The following is an 18,148-nucleotide window of genomic DNA, read 5'->3' on the forward strand; positions in this document are numbered from 1 at the left end:
AATGAGAATAACAGATCTATAAGTCACATTTCTAGCAATGCCTCCTCTCTTCCATGTGGACGAAACGTTCTATGACTCTGTCATACAGTACACGCTTTTATTTTTTGTTGTCCTAGGCTACCTGGCTATAATGCTTGCTCGCTAGCCTAACTTGCTCTCATGGGAAACGATGAGCCAGCTGGTTAACATTGGCCTTCTACATCTAGCTACATATTGAACTGCCATCCTCTCAGGCAAGAGACACAATCCATTTTATGGTTGGATCAGAATCGCTGTCATAATCATTGGCCAATATGGAGAATTAAGTAAAACCACAAGTCCAAATCCCTATATTCATCCATGGCTAATTTAGGAAAGGGACAATTTTAGCTAGCTAGTCACTGGAGGACAACAACACAACAAGATTCAAATTGTTTCTGTCAATGACATTTGACTCTGGATGTGACGTGATGTCATTGGACTGCAGCCAAATCCAAACTTGTTTCCTTGACACTTTTTGGTGTGTAACGGCTGTCGTGAGAGAGAGTAGACCAAGGTGCAGCGGAGTTAGTGTTCATCATTGAATATTTAATAGCAGAAAGAACACTATACAAAAATAAGAAAAACCGACAGCCAAACAGTCCTGTCAGGTGCAAAACACTAACAGAAACAATTACCCACAAAACCCAAAGGAAAAACATGCTCCTTATGTGTGACTCCCAATCAACAACAACGAACTACAGCTGTGCCTGATTGGGAGCCACACACGGCCCAAAACAAAGAAATACAAAAAACCTAGAAAACGAACATAGAACGCCCACCCAATGTAACACCCTGGCCTAACCAAAATAAAGAACAAAAAACCCCTCTCTATGGCCAGGGCGTTACATGGTGTGCCAGGACCATTCACAGTTGAGCTCACTAGGTTTAGTTCAACACAGCTATTATTTTATAAGTGTTTTATCAAGGAAGACCAAATGCTTGCTAGCTTCCCTTGCATTCGATATTACAAATACAGAGAGGCGCTGCTTCGCACGATCAGTTGCTTTCCGTAGTGTGATATTTTCAACCTCTTGCGAAATGACAAATATTTATTTTGTTATTGGTCAATTTTGGGGGGGGGGGGAGACTGGCTTCCATCCATGAATACATAGCACTGCTGACTAATGGTGGGAAAATATCCTCCTTCTTTTTCCTCCAATCACAAAACAACCATACATGTATTTATGCTCTCTCACAGCTCTTACACACTCATTCTCTGTTTCATACCACTCCAAAAGGACATAACGGTTTGAAAAGAAGGGACTCCAGCTGTCATTTGTCGAGTAGTTTCCTGTACTTGGCGTGGCTTTGGAACAACTTTGCTAAACACAGGGAAAGAGAGTGGGGGGTGAAAGAGGGCAAAACAGAGGGAGTTGAAACAGTCCAGTGAAAGAGGACAAGGATAACTCCCGTGTCAGTACTCAAAATGGGTTGGTCTTGGGCTCTAGCCTGCTGGTGTGCATTAGTGCTGGTGTGCGCGTCTGAAGGTTTGTACCCTACAAGATTTTTGCATGTAGTCATCAGTTCTTTCTGTCGTTGTTTTATGTCCTGGTATGTGTTTATGGCTCCCCTTCTGTTTGTGCATGGTCTGTTAGAAGTGCACAGAAGAGGCCATTTTTATGCCCTATCAAGATCATGAAGAAAAACATTTGTTGGACGTGATACATTCTATTCCACCAGTTTAGCGTGGAACAACTTTGTCCAAGTCTACTAACAGCATAACTATTATTCTAGGTGTAACAAAAATCTAGACTAGAGAATTCACACCATGTTAATTAAAGGTGCAATATACAGAAGTCGCTCCGCAATTTCCTGCTTGATAAAATTCAAATAGTTAGCCTAATTTCAGTTTGTGACAAAACAAGCAATGTATAGTGTAGAGAATCATTGTACCATCTAAACCGCTATGTAATACATTTTCAATAACCAAAAATATTTGTATTTTCAGCTGTTTGAAGCTGGTAAACAAAACCAGAAGCAAAAATGTAACTTAAGAAATGGGAATCATAGAAATAGTACACATAGAACAGATCTTCCGCTTTATAGACTTGCTTTCAATGAGAATAACAGATCTATAAGTCACATTTCTATGTGAATTGGGTCACCCAAAAAGTTACATATTAGCTTTAAGTATTCTGATTTCCAAAAATCTAGGTGGTAGACAACAGTACTGACATCACATGGTCAGAGTGCTATGGCTTATTTATTAACTAGTATGTGTGGGCGTGTGTGTTTACATTCTCTCATCCCTTCCACAGATAACAGATCCCTTCCTGACATGTTACAGAGAGTGGCCTCCTTTGACATAGAGGATTTCCTGCAAAGTTAGTGTGACATGTATTGTATATATACGTGTGTGTGTGACTGTGTGTGTGTGACTGTGTGTGTGTTTCAATGCCCTCACAGTGCTGTGCGTATATCTGTCTTCCAGACATGACCCAGAGGGAGATCACCCCGCACCTGAACACAGACTTTAGACCTGGAGTTCGGACAATGGCTGGGCCTCGTTCGTTTGGGGATTCCCACCCCGGTTTCCTCTTCCCCCCTGGCCGGCCGTCCCCTAAGAACCTCCAGGCCATCTGTCTCCATAGCAGCCATCGTCCCCGGTACCCTTCCTACTCCCTCCCCCGGGACGGCAGAGGCCACTTTCGTCATCGAGCTGAAGCAGTCAACCGGGTAGAGTCCTGGTACAGCGCATGTTGCCATGGGAACGGGACACAGCAGGTCCAGGAAGTGACGCTGTGCTGCGTTACACAGGCGGTGAGTGTTTCTGTGGCAACATTGGATTCTGTCCTGTTCCATTCTGTCCTTTCGTGTTGTGTTCAGTTCTGTTTAGGTCCATTCACTCCTAGTGTACCAACAGAACCACCTTCTATGTGCACAGATGCAGTAGTGATGAGGACAGAGGATGTCTAGGGAAGATGAGACAGTAGTAGTGATGAGGACAGAGGATGTCTAGGGAAGATGAGACAGTAGTAGTGATGAGGACAGAGGATGTCTAGGGAAGATGAGACAGTAGTAGTGATGAGGACAAAGGATGTCTAGGGAATATAAGGAAAAGGGGGATACCTAGTCAGTTGTACAACTGAATGCATTCAACTGAAATGTGTCTTCTGCATTTAACCCAACCCGAGACAGTAGTAGTGATGAGGACAGAGGATGTCCAGGGAAGATGAGACTCAGTAGAAGGAAAGCCCATACAGACACAACAGATCAGCCTTGGAGTCTATATGTATAGCTGTGTAGCTGTGTAGAAGGGAAGGTGTTTATGAGTCAGGCCCACTAAAGCTGTACCTTCACCATTTTAGGACTTCTTTTACCTCTATTTTTCATCTGTGAATTGATGTTTGTGTATGTCACTTACAGTGGGAACAGACCCTGTCCACATTCTGTGCTGTTGAGTTCTCATTGAAGACAAACCACCACCACTGCTGCCTGAAAGAGGGCGGGGCCAGACTGAGCTGTTTCGATAGGGAAAACCCAAACGCAACCTACCTGCCGACCACCCCCATACCTGAACCTGGCTTCACCTTTAACCCCAACACATGTCACAAGTAAGGGAGGGAGAGTTTTACTTTAGTTTTAGGGCAGGGCTGTTATGGTGACGGTATTACCGCCACACTGGTGGTAACGAGTCATGACCGTCATGAGAGCCCATGAGCTCATGTTGCGCAACAGTTCTATAGGCTTTTCAATTGCAGGATTTTTTGGGGCCTCTATTAAAAGAGGATCCCATCAGCTTTCTATAGGCTAAGCCTACTATATTTATTTCTCAACTTTCCTAATAGTAAGCACATTGCTTCGCTTTACAACAGGAGTATAGCCTGCGTGGCTGCATGAATATTAACCATGGGAAATGCGCCGTCCATTTGCTATTTAAGTGTATTTACATCAAATCAAACTATATTTGTCACATGCGCCGAATACAACAAGTGTAGACTTTACCATGAAATGCTTACTTACAAGACCTTAACCAACAGTGCAGTTCAAGAAGAGTTAAGAAAATTTACCAAGTAGACTAAAATAAAAAGTAATAATAAAAGATAACACAACAAGAATAACAATAAAGAGGCTATATACAGGGGGCACCGGTACCGAGTCAGAGTGCGGGGGTACAGATTAGTTGAGGTAATTTGTACATGTACAGTTGAAGTCGGAAGTTTACATACACTTAGGTTGGAGTCATTAAAACTTGTTTTCAACCACTCCACAAATGGCTTGTTAACAGAGAACGGTTGATTGTCAAGGGCAATGAATTCCATTATCTTGGCTTTAATGGATTTCACTTTTGAGTTATCTTGCTGAAATGTTTACTTGTTGACTGCTCGATCCACACAGCATACATTGTGGGCTAGTTTAGGAATGCTGTGTTGCACATATAGCGCAAAATTTTACGTGGCGTCATTACGTCATGTACCTTCGTTCAAATCGAATCAAATGTATCATACACATGGTTAGCAGGTGTTAATGCAAGTGTAGCAAAGTGCTTGTGCTTCTAGTTCCGACCATGCAGTAATATCTAACAAGTAATATAACCTAACAATTTCACAACTACCTTGTACACACAAGTGTAAAGGAATGAATACGAATATGTACATAAAAATATATAAATGAGTGATGGCCGAACGGCATAGGCAAGATGCAGTAGATGGTATAGAGTACAGTATATACATATGAGATGAGCAATGCAGGGTATGAAAACATTATATGAAGTGACATTGTTTAAAGTGGCTAGTGATACATTACATCAAGATGGCAAGATGCAGTAGATGGTATAGCGTACAATATATACATATGAGATGAGCAATAGGTATGCACGCCAGCTTTGACATCGGTTTTGCAAATTTGGCGTTGAACTAGACATCGGCTGATACCGATGTTGGCATTTTTAGCTAATATCGTCCGATTCCGATATGTTCACGATATATCGAGCAGCCCTATTTAGTATATGTAAAGACAAGATTAAACTAGTCTAATGGGTGACAATATTATAATGTGTTAATGATGCCCAGTATGTGCAGTAAGGCAAGAAACAGCGCATGCTTTTTTTGTGCAACTTTTTCAAATCATAGTCGCGCACGTCATGTAGTCTAGCCCATAGGCCTATATGTTTTGACAAGATTTGTATCATAACTAACGTGGCCAAATAACTCCAAACGCAGCATGCACACCTAGAACCCCTGGGACACTGTAAGAGAGCACATAGCCTACAGACCTAGAACCCCTGGGACACGGTAAGAGAGCACATAGCCTACAGACCTAGAACCCCTGGGACACGGTAAGAGAGCACATAGTCTACAGACCTAGAACCCCTGGGACACGGTAAGAGAGCACATAGCCTACAGACCTAGAACCCCTGGGACACGGTAAGAGAGCACATAGCCTACAGACCTAGAACCCCTGGGACACGGTAAGAAGAGCACATACAGAGAGAGTCTACAGAGCGTAGTGAAACATGTGCTCTTATAAACCCAGTCATTGCAGAGTTGCGTGTGAAAACAGAGTTTTGACTGGCCACTATATAAAAGAGGATCACAGCTTTCTTGTGCTGATATATTTATGTCTAAATTCTTAAAATTAAGCACATGAATCTGCTTCACAACCGGTGTAGCCTAACTGGCATACATAGGCAGTGCGTGAGTTTCATATTTGGGGAAGATATTTTTCACCATAAAAATGCACCTTTTATAATAATGCATTACATGCATATAATGCTGTTTCTTATGTAAAATAGCCTACTATTGGAAATGTGATAGTAGATTGCATGGTCATAATTTAGGCTAATAATGCATGGCTGTGCGTGTGTAGCATAGAGCTTCCCAAACTGGGGTAAAAAAAACTTTTTTTCTTCCCATTTTCAAACAGTCGATTTATATTTTCCAACAGGGCTATACATTTCGGTGTTTTTTTTTCTCTCCTGAGTAGCCTCATTTCACTGCCAAAAATAGAAGTAAACCATCTAGTGTTCAGCGAAATAACAACACAATGTCAAATACAGGTAGCCTAGTCAAATAATTAACATCCAATCACATTAAATTGCATCTAGGCGTAGACCAAAATAATCACACAGCCATTTTCCAAGCAAGCATATATGTCACAAAAACCCAAAACACAGCTAAATGAAGCACTAACCTTTGATGATCTTTATCAGATGACACTCCTAGGACATTATGTTATACAATACATGTATGTTTTGTTCAATCAAGTTCATATTTATATCCAAAAACAGCTTTTTACATTGGCGTGTGATGTTCAGAACATGTATTCCCACCAAAAATTTCCGGTGAATTTACAAAATTACTCATCATAAACGTTGACAAAATATATAAAAATGATTTTAAGAATTATAGATACAGAACTCCTTTATACAATCGCTATGTCAGATTTTAAAATAGCTTTTCGGCTAAAGCACATTTTTCTATATTCTGAGTACATAGCTCAGCCATCACGGCTAGCTATTTTGACACCCGCCAAGTTCGGGGCAAACTAAACTCAGAATCAGTATTAGAAATATTGTATTACCTTTGCTGATCTTCGTCAGAATGCACTCCCAGGACTGCTACTTCCACAAGAAATGTTGTTTTTGTTCCAAATAATCCATAGTTATGTCCATATACCTCCGTTTTGTTCGTGCGTTCAGGTCACTATCCAAAGGGTAACGCGCGAGCTCATTTCGAGACAAAAAAGTCAAAATGTTCCATTACCGTACTTAGAAGCATGTCAAACGCTGTTTAAAGGGAGTGCTCCTAACCGCAGCTTGTTACCTGTAAAAAAGACACCTGTCCACAGAAGCAATCAATCAATCAGATTCGAAACTCTCCACCATGGCCAAGACCAAAGTGCTCTCCAAGGATGTCAGGGACAAGATTGCAGACCTACAAAAGGCTGGAATGGGCTACAAGACCATCGCCAAGCAGCTTGGTGAGAAGGTGACAACATTTGGTGTGATTATTCGCAAATGGAAGAAACACAAAAGAACTGTCAATATCCCTCGGCCTGGGGCTCCATGCAAGATCTCACCTCGTGGGGTTGCAATGATCATGAGAACGGTGAGGAATCAGCCCAGAACAACATGGGAGGACCTTGACAATGATCTCAAAGCAGCTGGGACCATAGTCACCAAGAAAACAATTGGTAACACACTACGCCGTGAAGGACTGAAATCCTGCAGCGCCCGCAAGGTCCCCCTGCTCAAGAATTCATATACATGCCCGTCTGAAGTTTGCCAATGAACATCTGAATGATTCAGAGGACAACTGGTGAAAGTGTTGTGGTCAGATGAGACCAAAATGGAGCTCTTTGGCATCAACTCAACTCGCTGTGTTTGGAGGAGGAGGAATGCTGCCTATGACCCCAAGAACACCATCTCCACCATGCAAACATGGAGGTAGAAACATGATGCTTTGGGGGTGTTTTTCTGCTAAGGGGACAGGACAACTTCACCGCATCAAAGGGACGATGGACGGGGCCATGTACCATCAAATCTTGGGTGAGAACATCCTTCCCTCAGCCAGGGCATTGAAAATGGGTCGTGGATGGGTATTCCAGCATGATAATGACCCAAAACACACAGCCAAGGCAACAAAGGAGTGGCTCAAGAAGAAGCACATTAAGGTCCTGGAGTGGCCTTTTTATTTGTGCAAATATTCTCCGGTTCACATACATTTGATACTGCCACAAAATTGAGGCTATGATTTAGAAGTTGGAGCTCTATTCTGTCTGCATTAACAAGGACAACACACAGGTCTTTCCATCATTGTATGATTTTTTTGTGTGCAAATGAGCTCAAGCTTACGGACGATATCTAATGTGATATAGCGAAGCACCTGAGTGAGTTGGGTGCGCAATTGCGCAGGTACTTTCCCGAAACGGATGACACAAACAATTGGATTTGTTATCCCTTTCATGCCCTGCCTCCAGTTCACTTACCGTTATCTGAACATGAGAGCCTCATCGAAATTGCAACAAGCGGTTCTGTGAAAATTGAATTTAAATCAGAAGCCACTGCCAGATTTATGGATTGGGCTGCACTCAGATTATCCTGCCTTGGCACTGATGCCCTTTGCAACCACGTACCTATGTGAGAGTGGATTCTCAGCCCTCACTAGCATGAAAACTAAATACAGGCACAGACTGTGTGTGGAAAATGATTTAAGACTGAGACTCTCTCCAATGCAACCCAACATTGCAGAGTTATGTGCATCCTTTCAAGCACACTCTTCTCATTAACCTGTGGTGAGTTATTCACAATTTTCGATTAACAAATAAGGTTTATATGTAAGATGGTTAAATAAAGAGAAAAATTATTGATTATTATTATATTATTATTTGTGCCCTGGTGTTATAAGAGCTCTTTGTCAGTTCCCACGAGCCGGGTTGTGACAAAAACTCACACTCATTCTTATGTTTAATAAATGTATCGTATGTGTGGCAGGCTTACGATGATGGCAAAAAACAACATTTGAGAGTGCGCTGACCCAGGTGCTAGAGGGGGTACACAGCTGGAGGTTGAATGTTTGAAGGTGTTAGTGTGACAGTATATCTTCTGTCCCTCTCCTCGCCCCTGCCTGGGCTCGAACCAGGGACCCTCTGCACACATCGAGAACAGCCACCCTCGAAGCATCGTTACCCATCGCTCCACAAAAGCCACGGCCCTTGCAGAGCAAGGGGACCAATTACTTCAAGGTCTCAGAGCGAGTGACGTCACCGATTGAAACGCTATTAGCGCGCATCCCGCTAACTAGCTAGCCATTACACATCGATTACATTAGCAGTTGATGATATTCTTCAAGAAGACAAACCCCAAAGCAAATCAGGGGGAGGAAAATAGGTTTATTCAAAGAGAACAAATCATGGGGGGAGGTAGATATTCATTCTCCCCCTGTCCTCAGTGATGCTCCTACCGTGATCCTCTCATGTGGTTCTCTCCACAGAGCAAAGGGACAGCATGTAGTTTTATATCCGAGCCCTAGCCTGTGGTTGACCAATTAGAATTCCTTGCAATAAAACTAAGCCAATGGTCAAATCACAAGTATCCTATTTCAGGCTCACTGTATAGACAAATTGATTCCATTTCTCTGACCCATTGCTCATTAATTCCATATTACAGAAAAAAAACACTTTCCATTGATCGTTAGTGCTCTGTTGACTCTCGTCCTCTTGACCTCTTGTACTCTGCATTGTGTATTTATCTTCAACATATTCTTACAAAGGGGTACGGGACTATAAAACATTTGGGAACCTACTGGCTTAGAGTATGTCTAGGCTATATCAGATAGGCCTACATTTCTTCTTTCTTTGAATGTGAAAAATGTGACCTTTTATAAACACATTTCATGCCATTCTACTACACTTTATATATGACTGGAGACATTAGCAGAATCTTTTTTTAATAGGACAAATTAAAGGGTAGCCTATTCTGCTGACAGTGACAGAAATATCAATTAAAAACGACATTGTCCATGTAATAGGCCTATGAGAAGGGGAGACATAAATAGAATATGACGTCCATCTAAACTGGAGGAGGAAATTATTGTCCAAAAACAAACTTTAAAGTAGTACTGAAAAATTGTGAATATGCGCAATGTGCACTCACCAAGGATATTGCTGTTGCTCTCGGCTGGTTCCAATAAAATAGGCTTTACTGTTGTTCGCTCAATTAAATTGAGAATTTTGATAACTAAAAGACAGATTAGTCCTTTCATTGTCTTCTCTTTACAGCGATAACCATTTGCTTTCCAAACTACGTTTTCCCACAATTGTATTTTGAAATACTGCGATATGCCTGGCTTGGCCTCTACTTTTCACAGATAGTCGCAACTCAACAATAATCTGCCCAAATTGCGCGTTGCCTTTCCTACCGACTGTAGGCAAGTCTATTTAAAACAATCCACAACAAAATAAATATCCTCTGTGGCCAAATCATGCTTTAGTAGCCTATTTTGAGTGATTTAATTTATTTCTGTATAGACAGGAGTATGCTATTTAGGCTATATAATTTTGGCAATTTCATTCAATTTACTTTAGGAAAAGCTTCTCCTAGCCTTATGGATGCGCCGCCTATGCTTGCATTTTAAAAACATACAGTAACTGCACATAACCTCCATTCGCTATTCACTATTGAAGTGCAGGCTACGGATGACATGTATTTTGTTTTGTGGACCATTCTAATCAAAAGTAATTTCACACATATTGGTAGGCAATATGTAAACCCCAGATTAAGTTGAGAATAGTCTGATGGGTGAGAATATGATCAAGTGCTTGTCAAATTGTGAATGAGAGACTGATGAAGTGTGTGCAGCCTGTGGAAGAAACAGAGCAGAGCACATAACTTTCATGCGTTTGTTTATTCAAATCATCATTAGTCACATCATGCAGCCTTAGAATGTATTAAACATCAAAACATATAGCCAGTCAAAAGTTTGGACACACCTACTCATTCCAGGGTCTTTCTTTTTTATTTTACTATTTTCTACATTGTAGAATAATAGTGAAAAAAATCTAAATTATGAAATAACACATATGGAATCATGTAGTAACCAAAAAAGTGTTAAACAAATCAAAATATATTTTATATTTGAGATTCTTCGAAGTAGCCACCTTTTGCCTTGATGACAGCTTTGCACACTCTTGGCATTCTCTCAACTAGCTTCATGAGGAATGCTTTTACAACAGTCTTAAAGGAGTTCCCACATATGCTGAGCACTTATTGGCTGCTTTTCCTTCACTCTGTGGTCCAACTCATCTCAAACCATGTCAGTTGGGTTGAGGTTGGCTGATTGTGGGGGCCAGGTCATCTGATGCAGCACTCCATCACTCTCCTTCTTGGTCAAATAGCCCTTACACAGCCTGGAGGTGTGTTTTGGGTCATTGTCCTGTACGCCATCCAGGTGGGATGGCGTATCGCTGCAGAATGCTATGGTAGCCATGCTGGTTAAGTGTGCCTTGAATTCTAAAACAAATCACTGACAGTGTCACCAGCAAAGCACCCCCACACCGTCACACCACATTCTCCATGCTTCACGGTAGGAGCCACAAATGCAGAGATAATCCGTTCACTTACTCTGTGTCTCACAACGACACGCCGGTTGGAACCAAAAATCTCAAATTTGGACTCATCAGACCAAAGGATAGATTTCCACCGGTCTAATGTCCATTTTTTGTGTTTCTTCGCCCATCAAGTCTCTTCTTCTTATTGGTGCCCTTTAGTAGTGGTTTCTTTGCAGCAATTCGACCATGAAGACCTGATTCACGCAGTCTCCTCTGAACAGTTGATGTTGAGATGTGTCTGTTACTTGAACTCTGTGAAGCATTTATTTGGCCTGCAATTTTTGAGGCTGGTAACTCTAATGAACATATCTTCTGCAGCAGAGGTAACTCTGGGTCTTCCTTTCCTGTGGCGGTCCTCATGAGAGCCAGTTTCATCATAGCGCTTGATGGCTTTTGCGACTGCACTTGAAGAAACTTTCAAAGTTCTTGAAATTTTCCAGATAGACAGACCTTCATGTCTTAAAGTAATGATGGACTGTCATTTCTCTTTGCTTATTTGAGCTGTTCTTGTCATAATATGGACTTGGTCTTTTACAAAATATGGCTATCTTCTGTATACCAACCCTACCTTGTCACAACACAACTGATTGGCTCAAACGCATTAAGAAGGAAAGAAATTCCATATATTAACAAGGCACACCTGTTAATTTAAATGCATTCCAGATGACAACCTCATGAAGCTGGTTGAGAGAATGCTAAGAATGTGCAAAGCTGTCATCAAGGCAAAGGGTGGCTACTTTGAAGAATCTCAAATATATTTTGATTTGCTTAACACGTTTTTGGTTACTGCATGATGCCATATGTGTTATTTCATAGTTTTGATGTCTTCACTATTATTCTATAATGTAGAAAATAGTAAAAATAAAGAAAAACCCTTGAATGAGTAGGTGTGTCCAAACTTTTGACTGGTACTGTATATCACAACTAAAGTTGCATTAACAACAAAACATTAAGCATACAGGAGGACCTGTTTCTTTGTTAACCGCTCAACACAGAATAGCAGCATGTGTTCATTCCCTCGTAAATCATTTGGAGAAAATATCCTTTCTATTTTATTCAGCTATGTTCATTTGTATTCTTCATAATATAAAACAATGCCACAGAATTCTAAGAAAAGATTTTCTGCTAAATGAACTAGTGTAGCCCACAGCCATATGGCATAGCCAGATCAGGACCTAACATAAGGACAACTCAAAGTATGCTATTCTGTTAATCTGAAAGAGACTACATTTTCGTCATATCATGTTTCTTTAAACCTGTCTAAAATAAATCCTGGATTTATTGTGATGGTGTAGGCTATATTAAATGGATTTATTAGACTTCTTAAAATGTAGATGTTCCAAAGGTCTGCATCAGTGGCTTGTAGGCTATGTGTGGAAGCCAGGAGATGCTAAACGTGTTAATGTTAATTAACTTCAATTACCATGAGACTGGCAGTCATTTGCATGACAATCACAGGCTGACAAAATGTCATGACCGCCACAGCCCTGGCAACTAATGACTACATGTATTGTGTCCTTTCCTCCCAGGTCCCAGCCTGGTCCATGTGCTGTCAGAGGGGAGGTGCACAAGGAGAGCCCCCAAGCTACTCCCAGAGACTCTGACATCAGCTTCCCCCCTGGACGCCCCACTTCCGACAACATTGAATTGCTCTGCTGCCTACACAACCACCGACCCCTCTCCTCCACCAAGTGCCTGCCACGTACAGGCTTTGGCTGCCTGGACCACCAATCAAAGGCCATGAACCGGCTGGAGAGAGGATTCAAACACTGTTGTAAGGGACAGGAGGACGTGCTGCCCTGTGCTGAGGGAAAGGTAAGGAGCATGGTGTGTGTGTGTGTGTGTGTGTGTGTGTGTGTGTGTGTGTGTGTGTGTGTGTGTGTGTGTGTGTGTGTGTGTGTGTGTGTGTGTGTGTGTGTGTGTGTGTGTGTGTGTGTGTGTGTGTGTGTGTGTGTGTGTGTGTGTGTGTGTGCGTGTTATGGCCTGCCTACCTGCACTTGTCAATGTGGGAAAAATAAGGATCCCATTCATACCTACACTGAAGAAGGCTGATAAACCGAAACATCTGTATAAACTATCCTCTACAGTGAACAATAATACATCGTTTTTTTAGGTATCTTTTTGTGTGCAGATCTATACATGGTTTTGCAGGCATTAAGGTTCTCCCCTGGCATTCAGAGTGCAGAACAAGCTTAGATGTACAGTTCGAGTGTTGATCAATTCAAGTGTTTACAGTACATCTCTCCACCTCTCTCTTAGTGGCGTAAGGTGCTTGACAGGTTCTGTGAGGAAGAGCAGAAGGGGAGGGGTCACAACACCTCCTGTTGTGATGTGGGAGAAGGTGAGAAGAGGTACACCTGTTTCTCCTCCCGCGCCCCTCATTCAGACTATGACCAAAAGCTTGACTCTGCCGCACCTCAGACCCACAACCTCGGACACATCTGTGAAACATACAAGATCATCAAGAAGTAAGGGTTTGTTTAGGATTAGTGTGTGTGTGTGTGTGTGTGTGTGTGTGTGTGTGTGTGTGTGTGTGTGTGTGTGTGTGTGTGTGTGTGTGTGTGTGTGTGTGTGTGTGTGTGTGTGTGTGTGTGTGTGTGTGTGTGTGTGTGTGTGTGTGTGTGTGTTTTTAATTTGACCTTTTTCCTCCTCAGTCACATTTTTATGCTGCCCAACCTGATTGTTTATCTTTCTGGGTGACAGAACCAGAACTTTCAGAAAGGGTACATTTCACTGTAGTTGATGGTGACTGTAGCTAGGATTCGATCCAGTTGGTGACAGATTTTAAATATTGCCATTTTCCCACCAGTGGTATGTTTTCACCAAACTGAGTTGTTGCTGATTTTTGTAGTGCACACAAAAGGTACTTTTCCCTTAACATGTCATGTACCGAATACAAATCTGAAGTTCACTGTGTCTCCATCATATTTCCAACTCTACCGATAGATTTGTCACAAAAACGGTTGTTATAAATAGTATATGTGCCCACTCTGGTCTTGGCACATGCGCTCTAGCAAACGGATACAGTGCGGGTAGGCTAGTCTAGATGATGATATTATTATGGATAACAGTGAGAATATATATATTTTTCAAACGGCAGCCAAGCATCGATCATCATGTCACCAGAATAAAACCCTCGATATTTACTGGAAAGGAGCATCACTGTGCATCTTCACCACCCTGTGAAGTTCATCATTTATTTAATCTGTAGCCTAATAAACTGCATAGTTTCCTGTGTCGTAGTGGAAGGACCACACACCATATTATCGAGTGACTGCAAGTTTACATTGATATGATGGTTATTATATCAATACTTGCGCATAAAGGCATTTCCACCGCCATTTCTCACATAACTAATTTTACAGACGAAAAGATCCCACCATGTCAAGCGAACAAATTATCTGTCAGTATTTATACAATTTTACGAACAATTCCTGTTTCCATTACAGTTGTTGTGGTTTTGTTTTATATGGTATGAGCTTACTCGCATAAAAACTGTGGATGGAAACGTGGTTAATGACATTAAAATTCCAGATTTGCATTGTATCAAAGACCAGTATAGAATAACTTTCACAAGTATCTTATTACAGCAGCTAGTTTGATCCAAGCACATTTGTACATATCTGTCTAACAAAGCCCTTTGACTGATTTGATTATCGAGTAAAACAAAGATGTAGTATACTGAGATAATCTTGCAATCTGGTCTCTCAGGTTCCCTTTGGCTCTTCCTGTCCAGAACTTAGTGGTCCAATGCTGCCCCCTGCCAGCAGACCAGAGAACTGCATGTGTTCAGATACAGGTGAGTTCGACACTTAATAATGCAGGTTCACTCAGACAACCCCATATCTCATATTAACCAGGTTGTCCCATTGGGATAAAATGAACATGATTGGCCATCAAGTGTCTACAGGATCTTAGACTGCGAGTTAAGTTAGTTATAAACAATTTTATTTTTATATTGTGGCTCTTTGCATATTGCAGGCTTTTTGATATTGTTGTTTTCATAATTTCTCTCTTTGACTGTGAACCCAGCTATTGATGCTGTCGCAGAGACGCTGTCTTGAGGGGAAGCCCTCCTCTTCCGCTGTCTTGCAGAAGTCCTGCCCTTCCTCCTCCTTCTCCCAGGACTCCTCTATGTGCCTCTCCAGACTGCTCATGAATGCCATCACCAAGGCAACCAAGTCCCCACACCTCAGAAAGAGGAAATTCCTCCTCACCTGATTTTGTTTTTACTCTGATGGCAGTGGGCCAATCCGAATTGGCGGTCAGGGGATTTCTGCAGTAGTCACTAGATGACCATGAAAGGATAGAATTTGCTAATACAGAAGAACTGTTGAGCAAGTGCATGATTTAGTCAAACAGGGGATAGGGTGTGGGTAAGAGTAAGCAGAATTTATAGTTAGAAAGTGCCATTTATTCCATATTTTCTAGCATGGCCAGATGACAACCAATTAATATATGGTATCCAAGTGCACATAATATTTCAGTATTACTGTCAGTGTCTGTCATTAAGAGGGTGTTATAATGATAGAACACAGAGAGCTGATACGAATATAAAAAATAAGTGGTAATTCAAATGGTGATTTGTTTTGAAAAGCAGATATGTTTCAGATTTGTTAGTTGTATTTTTCATATAGTTCCAGAACTGCTAGTCCAGTTGTCCTGTTCTATTTCTAACGTTTGAAATAAATCTTTCTAGAATATGTCTTAATCATTTTGGAGTGAAGCACTGCCAGTTATTGTAATTTGTCGTTATCTGACACATGAACAACATTGAAATTATTATTTGAATAAACTGAAATGTTGATGGAAGTGGACCTTATGTTATAGTGACTGTGTGACTAAGTTAGTGTAGTAGAACTTGCATTAATAGAGACAGACAGGGTCCTCACTAGCTGTCACAGCCACAGAGTTTAGCCCAAAGCCTGGCAGATGGCGACATTGAGTCGTTTCATCTTACCGTCCAAAGGCATTGTATGAAGCCGGTTATATACACTTGTATCCTTAGTGGACCGGTTATTACATGAAACATTCTCCATTCAGGCTGCAAAGGCATCGATTTCCTCCGTAATTTGATTTAATGGCGAGAAGGCAGAAGAAGAAAAAAATCGGGGAACTGAGTGTTTCATAAAGAAAGCAATTTTCCACCACCATGCTAGAGTGGCTAAGAATGTTAGTCCCAGATGTTGCATATTGCGTTCAGCCAATCAGGTTGCAGAAGTCTGTGTACCTTACCCCAGTGACGCTGGGTCAGGACAGGAGAGTCTTCACCTTTCTAAGCCTGTTATCGTACAGGCTCTTATCAGCTTGACTACAGTGTTTGTTACAGTTGATCTTTCCTTGGTACTGTAGTAGCTAGCCAGTTTGAGTCAGGTCATGAGAATAGACAGGTCTGTTTCGGTCCCACAATAACAAGCCTGATTGCTTTATGGGAATCTAAGTCTGAATACAGGACTGCGAACTAAGGCAATGAACACACACATACAAATGTTACAGGGTGTTCTCACTATATACAGTACCAGTCAAAAGTTTGGACACACCTACTCATTGAAGGGTTTTTCTTTATTTTGACTCTTTCTACATTGTAGAATAATAGTGAAGACATCAAAACTATGAAATAAGACACTATGAAATAATGTAGTAACCAACAAAGTGTTAAACAAATCAAAATATATTTTATATTTGAGATTCTTCAAGTAGCCACCCTTTGCCTTGATGACAGCTTTGCACACTCTTGGCATTCTCTCAACCAGCTTCATGAGGAATGCTTTTACAGCAGTCTTGAAGGAGTTCCCACATATGCTGAGCACTTGTTGACTGCTTTTCCTTCACTCTGTGGTCCAAATCATCCCAAACCATCTCAAATGGGTTGAGGTTGGCTGATTGTGGAGGCCAGGTCATCTGATGCAGCACTCTATCACTCTCCTTCTAGCCCTTACACAGCCTGGAGGTGTGTTTTGGGTCATTGTCCTGTTGAAAAACAAATGATAGTCCCACTAAGCACAAACCAGATGGGATGGCGTATCGCTGCAGAATGCTGTGGTAGTCATACTTGTTAACTGTGCCTTGATTTCTAAATAAAACACAGACAGTGTCACCAGCAAAGCACCATCACACCTCATCATCCATGCTTCACGGTGGGAACTACACATGCAGAGATGATCAGTTCACCTACTCTGCGTCTCACAAAGACACGCCGGTTGGAACCAAAAATCTCAAATTTGGACTCATCAGACCTAAGGACAGATTTCCGCTGGTCTAATGTCCTTTGCTAATTTTTCTTGGCCCAAGCAAGTCTCTTCTTCTTATTGGTGTCCTTTAGTAGTGGTTTCTTTGCAGCAATTCGACCATGAAGGCCTGATTCACGCAGTCTCCTCTGAACAGTTGATAGGCAAGATGGCGCCTGACAAATAGGGCAGTTCTGCTTCTAGCTCCCAAGCAACTTTGCAGTATTTTGCTTTTTGTGTGTTATTTCTTACATTATTAGCCCAGGAAATGTTTGTGTTATTACATACAGCTGGAAATAACTTTTGGATATCAGAGTGGCGGTAACTCACCAGCATTACCACCAGGAATACGACTTTCCCAAATTGGATCTTTTGTTCGTACCCCCAGGGCAATTTATCTGATTCCAGAGGCTGATCCAAAACACCGCCGGCGGAGAAGAGGTATTCGGAGTGGACTTCTAGTCCGACTCAGGAGGCGCACACACCATCCACTGCTTCCTAGTGTATTACTTGCTAATGTTCATTCTCTGGATAATAAATTAGATGAGCTCAGGTCGAGAATCTCCTTCCAGAGAGACATTAGGGATTGTAACATACTCTGTTTCACGGAAACATGGCTGTCTCGGGATATACTGTCTTTTTACATACAGCTAACTGTCTGTACGATGTATTGAGAACCCATCTCAATACATCGTACAGACAGGAATAAAGAACTCTCTGGGAAGAAGAAAGGCGGGGGTGTATGTTTCATGATTAACTACTCATGGTGTGATTATGATAACACACAAAAACTCAAGTCCTTTTGTTCACCCGACCTAGAATACCTCACAATCCAATTTTTCGTATTACCT

The 18,148-nt window shown here is 41.6% G+C and overlaps 1 protein-coding gene across 1 annotated transcript; it reads left to right on the plus strand.

Moving 5' to 3' along the window:
- The first annotated feature begins 1,219 nt into the window (after positions 1–1,219).
- Positions 1,220–15,887, plus strand: LOC106575366 (extracellular matrix protein 1). The gene is made up of 8 exons (XM_014151857.3): positions 1,220–1,508; positions 2,280–2,345; positions 2,453–2,781; positions 3,388–3,575; positions 12,600–12,885; positions 13,330–13,538; positions 14,782–14,869; positions 15,103–15,887. The coding sequence occupies exons 1-8, from the start codon at positions 1,448–1,450 to the stop codon at positions 15,289–15,291; spliced, it is 1,416 nt and encodes a 471-aa protein (XP_014007332.3). The 5' UTR covers positions 1,220–1,447; the 3' UTR covers positions 15,292–15,887.
- Positions 15,888–18,148: the final 2,261 nt, after the last annotated feature.

This window comes from Salmo salar, chromosome 02 (assembly GCF_965601325.2).
Source record: "Salmo salar chromosome 02, fSalSal1, whole genome shotgun sequence".
NCBI classification, from domain to species: domain Eukaryota; kingdom Metazoa; phylum Chordata; class Actinopteri; order Salmoniformes; family Salmonidae; genus Salmo; species Salmo salar.

Excerpts from the sequence above, each read along its gene's own strand:
- LOC106575366 (XM_014151857.3), top strand. The coding sequence starts at position 1,448 with ATGGGTTGGTCTTGGGCTCTAGCCTGCTGGTGTGCATTAGTGCTGGTG. Across the intron at positions 12,886-13,329 it reads TGCCCTGTGCTGAGGGAAAG|TGGCGTAAGGTGCTTGACAG; the intron begins GTAAGGAGCATG and ends CCTCTCTCTTAG. Across the intron at positions 14,870-15,102 it reads CTGCATGTGTTCAGATACAG|CTATTGATGCTGTCGCAGAG; the intron begins GTGAGTTCGACA and ends CTGTGAACCCAG.